Genomic DNA, 11786 nt, shown 5'->3' with positions numbered 1-11786 from the left:
GGGGGCGGGTACAGCTGGCTCTGCCTCTAGATAGGCAGAGCCAGCTGTCACTTACGCAGCTGGGCGGATCCAGTCGTCTAAGTCGGGATCCGCTCCGGCCGCGGCGTCTCAGTATACCGCGAGCTGCAGCTCACGGTATATTGAGCTAAGGGTAACGGGAGGACGCTAGTTTGTGTATTTTTATTTTTTATAAACTTTTTTTTAAAGTTTTATATTCTAATATATATTAGTTGGTGGTATTCTGCATTGTGCCACCGTATTATACAATGCAGAATACCATGCACAATACACTGCAATGCAGGATACCATGTGCAATACAATGCAGAACACCAGCAGATATAGAGGAACACCAAATCCCAGCAATAATACATTAAGCAGCCCGTATAATGTACTATTGGTGGGATTTGTTGTTCCTCTATAGCTGGTGGTATTCTCCATTGCGATGTATAATGTATTATTGCTGGGATATGTAGTTCCTCTATAACTGGTCAGTGGTATTCTGCATTGCGCCATATAATCATTATACAGCGCAATGGAGAATACCACCAGCTATAGAGGACTACAAATCCCAGCAATAATAAATTATACAGCGCAATGCAGAATAACGCCAGCTACAGAGGACTACAAATCCCAGCAATAGTATACTATAGTGTACTATTGCTGCGATTTGTTGTATTCCTCTAAAGCTGCTGGTATTCTGCATTGCGCCGCTGTATAATGTACTATATTGCACACCACACTTCCACCGCTCCAAGCTTGCTCCCGTGATGGACTACAATCTCAATACAAACTAGTAGTCCATCACTGGAGCCTTTTTTTTAAAAAATCCGATTTAACCGATTAATCGAACTTAATAATCAGCCAACTAATCGATGTTGAAAATAATCGTTAGCTGCATCCCTAAATGCCTGCGTTGCAGTCTGGTTCGGTCAGAAAAAATAGTGCATGCAGCATTTATTGACTTTTTTTAATGTGCCATGCGTTCAGGTGTGGGCAATCGCACTGCAACTGGGGGGCGTGGCTGCGGTGCCATTGACTTCAATGCACCGCCACGCCCACCCCTAAACACAGGGAGCTGGCCGGGATGTGATCAGTGTGTTCAGGCACTAAATCGGGTTGGAACGCAATGTGAACTAGCCCTCATGGCTGGAACATCACAAATACAGAGGGACGTTTGCTGTATATTATTACACATCTTATTTGCACATTATGGCTTGATATATTTACTAGCAAGCACAATCTGCTAAATAAAAAATATAGGAAACAAGGGCTCTGCAAAGACAGCGAATGTCTGCACAATCGCCAATTTTTTGAACAGTCACATGATTGCTGTACACCAGGAGTGCCTATTCGGTCCATCGCAAAGCGAACACTGGTAGATCGTGATCAGCTAACTGACCTGAGCTTCCTTCTGCGGTGCTAGTGCGGCTGAATGTGTCAGACACTGAAGACGAGAAGGGGCGGGTCACCCCTTCCCGTCTTCAGCGTCAGCCACATGAACACTGCAGGAGGACAGGAGAGAAGAGAGACAGCAGAGAAAGTGAGAGAATAGAGACAGGAGAGAGGGCCGGTTCATACCACAAAGTTTGCGTTCCAGAGTGTTTGGCCTCTAGAACGCACTGGAACGCAAGCCAGCTGGCTCCCTGCATTCAGTGCATTGACGTAAATGGCACCGCAGCCATGCACCCCGCCCGCACCCGGAATGCGGGCACATTAGTGCCTGCGTTCCAGTCCAGTGCGATCTGCAAAAATAGTGCTTGCAGCATTGTTACAGATCGCACTGGAATGCAGGCACTAATGTGCCTGCATTCCGGGTCGATCGCACTGCAGCCAAGGGGCGTGGCTGCGGTGCCATTGACTTCAATGCACCGCCTCGCCCTTGAATGCAGGTGTTTTTTCGTTGGTAGATCTCATTGCGCTCGTCGTGAAAAGTAGATCTCCAGACGAAATATTGTGGATGCCCCTGCTGTACACATACAAGGAGGCATGCTATTTTTAGATATCTTTTTTAGGTATCTAACAGTATAATAATTTTCATGGAGTGTTTCTTGCAGAAATGCTCTGACATCACTAATGTCTTGCTTATATGGGCCATAGCAAACCTGTTTAACAATATGGCGAAATTAATCCCAGTAATTATGGAGATTGTCTGCCTAGATTGCAGAATGCAGTAAAAGCATACATAGTGCTACAGGAAAATGATGTCATATTATTGACCGGGAAATAGAGTTATGCCTGTGGAGCTTTGGAAGTGAAGTTGCGTGGTTGCTGATACAAGCAGTTTTGATGAGCCATGTGCTAACGTCACCATATTGCTTATGCTTCTGTTCAGATGGCCAATTATTTGGTAATGCACAAGCGCTCTCCATGTTTGTGTAGTCCATTCAGCATCTTGCCGCACGGCTTTGTGAACGTGGCACATTCAAAATGTTCTGCTGCTGTCACTACCTATGTATTCCAACTGTTCCAAAAATATTGCTGAAACACTCTCTAAACCACATAACTAATGATGGTTTACTTCCAAATGAAACTCTATTTTAAATTGGGCATTCCATGCTCTTTAGTGAACCTTTTTTGAAAATAGTGGTTGTAAATAACTACCTGCACCTTCTTATTTTGTATTAAGCACATTTATAACAGTGAGTAAAACTTCTAGAACATAAAGTAAGGGTATGGTATGCCAATAGCTAGCCGGAGCTGTGGTGCAGTGCACCATCTTTTTTCCATCTTGAAATCTAAAACTCTGACACATGAGAAAGAAAAGAAGCCGTCTTTGTATTGTGACAAGGATTGTGCCAAGCTGGAAGAAAGGACTTGAAGGGAAACTAGTCCTTTTTATAGATGAATGTATCAGTGAGTGGGGGTGTTTTAAAAACTGACATGGCAAGGCCAGTTTACTAAAGGAGTTAAGAATCTTCTCTCCAAAAATTCATTCATGTGAAAACAAGATTTCCAATCACTTTGAATACCCAAACGTGCAGATGATTTCAACATGATTGGATAACTGAAGTGAATATTTACACAGTTTCTTGTTAAATGAAGATTCTCAACAAATATTTTATATTATAAATATGTTGTATTTGCTGAGATCTGCCAAAAGTCCTGTTATGCAATTTTCCGCTTTCTCTAGCTATCCTGTCACTGGTGAGTTGTTAGCAGTAATATGATCATTAGTATGGCATAGGCTTTGGGGTCATGTAGACTACAAGAAAACAACTTTATTTCTGTAAAACTGCAGAAGGATTTTAATGCTCATCTCCGAGGAAAAAATGAAAAAGTACCCTTGCAGTGGGGTTACCCATGCACTGCAAGAACTAAGTGCTCCTTTTTGTGTAGGGGCTGTAGTGAAGCAGATTTATTTAGCTGATCCCTGCTCCCATTAGCTCCCTCAAGGCTGCTGTACCAGTCCCTACAACCTCTTCTCCTCTGAGCTTAGGTGGTCTAAGGACCTCTGATGTCATCACATTTAATGCAAGTTCCATAGGTGCTGACCAGCGCTCCCTAGACAAGATCGAGCACTAAACCATTGCGCTGTGGGTTCGTCCCACTGAAGTGTCTTTTTTTTTTTTTTAAATTTTTTTTATTTTTGTTTAGTTTGAGATAAACACTGCTTCCTGGAGTTCTTCCTTTTAAAATGCCGCTTTAGCTCGAGTTCTGGTTCAAAAGTACTAAAGGCTATTCATTTTTTTACCTTAATGCATTCTCTGCATTAATGTAAAAAAAAACGTCCTGCTACCTTTTTCATGCACCCCGAACACTTGCCTATACTCCATATTCACTGCCGCCAGCTCCCAGATGATTTGCAATGTTCCCCCAAAAGTTCCAGGTCGAGAGGAGGGATCCTGAGGTGAGAGGAGGGAGGAGGTGGTGTGTGGCTTGTCGAGTGCTGTGTGTGTGTCTGTCAATGGATCCACACAGCACGGCTCAATTTCTGTCCAGAAGCGTGTACACACGCTTGTCTCCTTTGCAACCTGCTAGGCAAAGGAGACGCCTGTAAACTGGAGAAGAGGGGGTTGTCGTACAGCCAGTGAAAAATGTAATGAAATGGACAATATAAAAAAAGAGCTACACAAGTACAAATGGATCTCCTCTTGAGAATAAAAAATAAAAATGAGGGTTTTAATATCACTTTGAAATGTACCTGTGACCTTTTGAAGGGCACTCTGAGTGTTTTAAAAATAAATAAATTGTGCTCGCTGTATATTCTTAACAAGCAGTAAATAAGCTTTAACACAAGCGGGCTGCAACTAATGATTATTCGGATAAGAAAAAAGTAAATACCATCCTTAATTTAAAATCAAATACACAAATGCAGTGTTACAAACATAAAGTTTACTTCAGAAAAAAACTGCATTGCGGTACAGTGCATTCCAGTGCGGGCGATCACACTGTGGGTGGGAGGCGCGTTCGGGGTGCCATTGAAATGAATGGCACTGAAACGTACCTCCGGCAGCAGAATTTGTGAGACCGAAAATTTCCTTTTTTTTTTTTTTTTTTTATAATTGTATTGTAAGCACATGGCGCTTGAATATCTACAGCCAGGAAATGTTGAAGTAACCTGTGCAAAATTTCTCAGCCAAACAGTGACTGTAAGTCTGCAAGTAAGTCTGCTCTTATCCAAACTGTTTAGTGTGGTTGGTGGAATCAAGCGTTTCTTCATATTCAGCCTACTGGGCTAAATGATAAACAAAATGTCAGTGTGCGGCCAGCCTTAGGCTTGAGCTCATTTCCGCAGTCCTTTAACAGGGTGGTGATGACATGAACTTGGTACAAAGATGCCCACTACAAGGGAGCAAGTACAAATCTGTATGAAATAGAATAGTGGAAATGTGGAACTGCATGCAAATAATAGTCTAAGTCATGCTGTGAATTCTATTTGGGTAAATGTTACAGTAATAACTGAAAATGTTTACACAATAAACTGATCCCCTGAACAGCATAGCTAATTAATGTAATTCATTTCAGTGAAGTGTCAACAAAGAACTGATAAAAAAAACCTGGCAGACGCCTTCCTATGATGCAGAAGTATGTTATTGCTAAACCTAATGCTGGGCACACACCTTACAACCATCGCAAGACTTTTGTCTTGCGATGGTTGTAAGGTACTTAAAAAAAAAAAGTACGATCTGCCTATCTTGGACAGGCAGATCGTACTTGCGATGATCACAAGCCGCGCCCCCTGAGGGGCGGGTTTCCGATGACCGCAATGCTGAATGGGCAGTGTGCGCTTGCGCTCACCGGCCCGTCCGGCTTTTATCGTACGAACATGCTACACACCCGCCGAACATCGTACGATGCTCGGCGGTTTTTCGAACATGTTCGTAAGTTTTTTAAGTCGTGCGACCTTACAGTAGTAGAGGTCACACGGCTTGCACACACCTTACGATAATCGTACGATCGCGGGATTTCCCACGATTATCGTAAGGTGTGTGGGCACCCTTAGAAAGTGAGTCACCTGCTGTGAAAGATGCAATGTTCTTTTTGTGTTAAGACCGATAACCGCTTTCAGCAAGTATTGAGAGCAGAAGTGCTGAGAGCTGTTATAGTCTAGAAAAAGTAGACCTAGAATCTGCCGAAGGCCTATTACTAGAGTAGTTCTAAATGTTGTTTTTTTTATTCACAGTAAAATAAAGTATATGTTCATTTTGAGCTTTGATTGCTTTTCACATATACATTGAACATGTGTGTTGAACTCAAAGCAGACCTGTGCCTAAACCTATCCTTGGCACTGATCCCTGCTGCCACCCAGTCACAATCACGCTACTTTCAGGTATGGAGGAACAGATTGCAGAATGTGATATAGCTGTCAATGCCTGAGCAGCCAATCATCGTGCCTTAGCTTTGCCACATTGGTTGGTTCCTTGTATCCACAGGTGTCAAGGGTGTGCTTGTGCATTCTAATACATTCGAAGTACCATCTTGATATTAAACTTTAAGGGCTTAATTTACTTATTTTACGCACTGCAGCACATCTACAGGATAGTTTTTTCCTTTTCTTTTTTTATTGTTTTTCTGCCAACTAAAGGGCAGAAACTGTTTAGTTATCTGTGGGCTACAGTTTACTTAAACATATACAATGAGCTTGGAAAATAATGTTCTCCTTTTCCTATTTCTTTCAGCTACTGAGTGATGACAGGAAGTGAAAGAAGAAGGTATGTATCTTGACAGACTGTGACGTTTCTATACTAGACTTTAGTGCATTAGTCATTAACCCATGCAGGCTAATTATGCTGACATACACTGCATTCACTGAACTGCAAAAATAATTGAAAAGATTTGTAACTAATGATTAGGAGTAAAACATCTGGGGACTCAAAGTAGAACTCTGGGAAAACAGTGGGGTTACCCCTGCACGGCAAGGGTCAAGTGCTCATTTTCATCTAGGTATGAAAATTAAAAAGTTACGCACCTGAACCTTGGAGCCAACTGGACTGCTCCTTCCAGCCTCTCTCTCCCTCCACTCCAACTGTCTAAGGTCCCATAAGTCATCTCATCCAATACAGTGTATTGGACGTGAGGCTGACGAGGGACATACCATTGCTGGAGCGGAGAAGAGTTCTCCCTCCAGCCTGTCTCCTTAACAGCCAGTCGGCTCTGAGGTGTGAGGGAGTATAACTAATTTTATTTTTTGCACCTAGGCAAAAACGGGCACTTAACCCTTGCAGCACAGTCCTGGGTTAAGGAAATGTTTTCCCAGAGTCATTCTTTAAAGGCATAGCCAGCCCTCATGGGCAGGGCCCTCCTTACCATCTCGTCTTGAATTGTATTGTGATTGTAATGTCTTCCTTATATTGTAAAGCGCTGCACAAATTGTTGCCGATATATAACTCCTGTTTAATAATAAGTCAGTTTTTCCAAAAAATGAAGAATAAATATACACATGTTTATAAAAGGAAAAATAAACACTTAATTGTTTGCATTTGACCCTGCAAGGCATTGCAACTGTGTTCAGTGGATCTCCGGTGCAATGTTCAGCTCTCCTGCAGATTGTTCTCCTAGCCCCAGGTCCGCACCAAGGGACAGACTTTCAGTTATGAGATGGAAGGACTGTATCGATCAATAGACAACAAGTGCAGTAACCTCACAGCACTTGTAGTCCTTTGAAAACTAGGAGTCGCTCTGCCGCAGTGGCGGACGCAAAGTGGTGCTTTCCTTTAAGATGAGACTTGTTCACCTCCTTAGTGCTCTGGCCTACCCACAGTTGGTAGTACACACCCATTGTAAATCTATATTGGTTGAGGTGAGAGTAATGATAACTCCTACATATGATCCCCGATCCAGCAGTGCCCACATACGGCTGTTCATCTTATTATTATTATTATTATTATTATTCAGGATTTATATAGCGCCAACAGTGTGCGCAGTACTTTACAATATAAGGATGTAGGCACTGCTTCCTGTAGTCTCCATTTAGAATGCACTGAACAATAGATTTACAATTATCCTCTGCTAATATGAATGGGTTAAATGATCCGTAGTACATGATATGTAGCCCTGTACCCCCTTTTCCACTTACAGAGCTAGGTTATTTTTCTTTTTAAATAAATATTAATGTAATTTTATTGGTATCTATCTACCATTAGCTGCCTCATTTCCCACCCTCGGCTTATATTTGGGTCAATACTTTTTCCCAGTTTTTTTTGGTCAAATTAGGTACCTCGGCTTATATTCGGGACGGCTTATACTCGAGTATATACGGTACCTGAAAAAGAACCTTCATAGCAGAACCACCAGGTATTTTAATGAAAGCTGTAAATTCAAAAAGATTAATTGATTGTATTAGAATACTAGAACATGTTAACACGTGAGATTGTATTGATTTGGGTTCACATCTGCTGTAAGTAAAACTTAATTAGTTGCTATGACTTACTGCAATCTGCTCTTGTCTGTAGGCGTTAATACATAAATGTCTTAACGTATGGAGAAAACAACATTTATTTATTTTCTAACTAATAAGATTTTGTCTATTCATTTTTCAGAATATAAGTTGGAAGACCTTTTTTTTTTTTTTTTTTATAACAATGGCAGGCAAGTCTTCTTTGCTAAAAGTGATCCTTCTGGGAGATGGAGGAGTCGGCAAGAGTTCTCTCATGAATCGATACGTTACCAACAAATTCGACACCCAGTTATTTCACACCATTGGAGTCGAGTTCTTGAACAAGGAGCTGGAGGTAGACAATCATTCGGTGACCATGCAGATCTGGGATACTGCAGGTCAAGAACGTTTCAGGAGCTTGAGGACCCCTTTCTATAGGGGATCCGACTGTTGCCTGCTGACATTCAGTGTTGATGACTCTCAGAGTTTTCAAAACCTGAACAACTGGAAGAAAGAATTTATCTACTATGCGGATGTCAAAGATCCAGAACATTTCCCATTTGTGGTATTGGGAAACAAAGTAGACATCAGTGAGCGACAAATCTCAGCAGAAGAGGCTGAGGCTTGGTGCAGAGACAATGGGAACCATCCCTATTTTGAGACCAGCGCTAAGGATGCCATTAATGTGTCGGCAGCATTTGAAGAAGCTGTCAGAAGAGTTTTGGCTATTGAAGATCGATCGGATCAGCTGATCCATAATGATACAGTTAATCTACATAGAAAGCCCAAGTCCAGTTCAACTTGCTGTTGATTTTTAGATCTATGGAAAATCTGCTTCTAACGCCTTCAATGTGAGCTGGACTTTTCCACTTTACAGGTCTGAGTACACAGCAGTAGGCCAGGTTGCTTCACTGGAAAAGAACACGAGTGAAAAAGGAGTTGTCTTCATGAATTTTTACTATGGAAAAGCCATAGACCTCACAAAGACTTTCCCCTTGTGGTTCCACTATATGTACCACACACAGTGCGTACGGTTTCCTTGATAAATGTGCATATTAATACAACTAACAGTAATTTACTATAATGAAACCCAGAGAGAGACTTTATAAATGAAAATGTCGTATGACTTGCATAGATGAAAAAGATGAGAAGAGAATATACATATATTATGTCTGTGACTATTTTCCTTTTGGACTACGCCCAGTTTTAACAGGATAAATACAGTCCAATAATTGATGACCTTTAAAGTTGGTATCTTTCACTGTCATTGCTTTCAGTTTTGATCTGTGATCATCAGTGTTTTGTTGTTTTTTTCCCTCCCTCACTTGTTTTCCTATTGCAGTATTGTCAGTACTGTTATTTTTACTTGAATTTTTTTTTTTTTTTTTTTAATCCCTGAAATCAAGTGTAGAAAATGCAGAAATAAGAAGCCTAGTCGGTACAGTGTAGCAGAATTTGTAGGGAGCCAATTTACATGTGCTTCTATAGGCTGTAAGAAGCTACTACCAGCTGTAGAATTTTATTGGCTACCAGACTTTTGGAAGTTATCTGCTATGAATGAATGATAAATCATGGATATGCATAACAATAGACCCTCAATGCAGGAACAGGGTCCATGATGTATTGTCAGTGTCTGTTAGCGTATCAAATATAATTTATGGACAAGCAAGCAATGAGTGATATTAAAAAAAATAATCTCATTCTTCCTTTTTTGGGGGTTAGTGACCTCGGGCGTCTGTATCTTTAACCTTTGTAGTTTATTGCAGATCTTCTGTTGACCACGAACAACACTGTTAGGAGATTAAAACCATTATATGGTGAAACAGTCAAATTTAGTGAACTAGCCCCTTTTCACACATGATTAATAGCCATATAATTGGATCTTCTAGCTTTCTTCAGATATAATACTGAACGATGGGCTTTCATAAAGTTAGTTTTTTTCCTGAAAATTTCCAGAAGATGGGGTTTAAGGCTTGGGTCCATTTATGCCCCAAAGTGTATGAAATTGCTTATGGTATGCTTTAATTAATATCATATGGTCCTTATAGACAAAACTCTATAGTACCAGGGTGGTTTTAGTTGTTTAGAGCTAAAAGTGGGTTTACAAAGTAAACCTTTGGCATTATGTCAATAAAAGGTTATGCTGTAATAATAAAATGAATCCAGTTAAAATGGCTCTAGAATAGAGAACAGGTCGCTTTCTCTGCACATGTTTCCCCTCAATTACTCTGTCATAGTGTAGTTCATTCTGTTTAATAGAGAGATGTCAGGTGCCTGCTGCTGTATTCTGTGCAGGAATAGATGCCAAATCCAACACCATATGCTATTGTTGATTAAATGGGAGCAAGCATCTCTGTAAGATTGTGGTAGGACTATATTCCTGGGGATCCATTTTAATAAACCACCAAGTAAGCTAACCTATGAGTTTCCACTTAAAAGTGATCAATCTGTATTGAATGGTGCTATCCTTTTAAGATTGTTGCCACAAGAATGAGGCATTTTTTCACATTCAAGCATAGCTTGAACCTGCACTTGCCCATGCAGGACAAAACAACAGGTTTACTTCAGTACCCTCACTCTTACACTTTGCCTCTCTTTTATTCTCTCACTGTTCCATTTGGTCACCCAGAGCAAAGAGAAATACCATTTTCGGGTATGGTGAGCATGTGACTTTACCCTTCGTTCCTTGAAGCATTGCTTGTTGACTGAGTGGCAAGTTGCTCAGCACTAATGATGTCACATAGGGTTGGGGGATAAAGTTCTATGTCCAGTGTAAACAATAACCAGAACTACTTGGAGGCTACTTAGGTCTTCTCCTTGTTCCTGTAGAGAAACAGGGGAGAGGTATGTGTTAGCAACTCAAAAGGCAGGGGTTTAAGCGAATATGTTGTTTTGCCATGCATAGGCAAATCACAGGCCCTCCCCGCTGAAGGGAGGACTTACAGATGATTGCAATGGAGTGTGTGCTTGCGCACCTCGGCCCCTACGGCTTTCGTCTTTCGATCGTGCTACCAACTTTCGGCGGGTTTTCTAGCGTGCTCGGAAGACGATTATCGTACGATAATCGTCAGGTGTATGGGCAGCTTAAGATGAGCAGACTTGGATTGTTGCCTGGTTTCTCCTTTGCTGTGCTGTGTGAGAGGCAAGATGGCAGCAGAGCCGAGTGGGGGAATAACTTGTTCTTTTAAGAGAGAAGATGAAGCTACAGCGAGTTTATAAGCTGACTAGTTTATTCTTGGCAGAAGCTTCTGCAAACATTTAGCAAAGGAAATGGTTGCTTCTAAAATTGGACCTCTACTAAGATATTCCTTCTCTCTCCTGTGTATTTCATGATGGTCCATGCTGCCTAAAATCTGGCTTTAAAGGGACACTGCTGTTTAATCAAAATCCTGAATTTGCATACTATAATTGCATTGCCATATGTCCATGTTCATTTTGATCAAACAGTTAACTTCATTAAAAGAAAAGTGATTTTATTTGATTATTTTTTTTCTGTACTCTGTGCACAGTTTAAATTGTCCAACGCCAGGAACGATGACATTAATACAGGCAATTGTAAGAGGTTGTTTGTCTTTAAATAACTTCTCCATAATATTTAGATGCAAAAATATGAAGGAAATGTGGCAGTGTTGCTTTAAATTCAGTTATTTCTGTTCTTTTCAGGAACACATTGGGACATGCGCAGTGATAGGAAGACTTGGACAATACAAGAAAAGGAGAAAGGGGTAGAAGTGTAGTCATGAGGTTTGCAGGCCAACAGTAGGGAAAAAGATCAGAGAAACCTTTTTTTTTTTTTTCTATAGAATGGGGAAGGATTTAGAACCTCTGTCGGGTTTTTGTCTTGTTTTCTCACTCCCTGTTCCAGTGATGCCTTCCATTAGCAGTAGGAAATGAGGAGAATCTGCCAATAGGGACCCAAATGACAAAGCCTCAGCCTTGCCCACTCCATCCAAAGTTTTGAGTCTCTACT

The 11786-nt window shown here is 41.1% G+C and overlaps 1 protein-coding gene and 1 long non-coding RNA gene across 2 annotated transcripts in view; both read left to right on the top strand.

Annotated features, from left to right (window-relative positions):
- Window positions 1-11198, top strand: part of LOC108794202 — a 20834-nt gene extending 9636 nt beyond the window's left edge. Inside the window, exon 4 of the long non-coding RNA XR_001941696.1 lies at window positions 11029-11198. This is a non-coding gene — a long non-coding RNA (uncharacterized LOC108794202). The remainder of the gene's footprint in view (window positions 1-11028) is intronic.
- RAB9A (RAB9A, member RAS oncogene family) lies at window positions 6136-8975 on the top strand. Its single transcript, XM_018565202.1, has 2 exons — window positions 6136-6152; window positions 7980-8975. Exon 2 carries the CDS (start codon window positions 8022-8024, stop codon window positions 8625-8627), a length of 606 nt encoding a protein of 201 aa, XP_018420704.1. The 5' UTR covers window positions 6136-6152; window positions 7980-8021; the 3' UTR covers window positions 8628-8975.
- Window positions 11199-11786: the final 588 nt, after the last annotated feature.

This window comes from Nanorana parkeri, unplaced genomic scaffold (genome assembly GCF_000935625.1).
Source record: "Nanorana parkeri isolate BGI_ZX_2015 unplaced genomic scaffold, ASM93562v1 scaffold821, whole genome shotgun sequence".
Taxonomy (NCBI): Eukaryota; Metazoa; Chordata; class Amphibia; order Anura; family Dicroglossidae; genus Nanorana; species Nanorana parkeri.
This window is presented reverse-complemented; position numbering and strand designations above follow the sequence as displayed.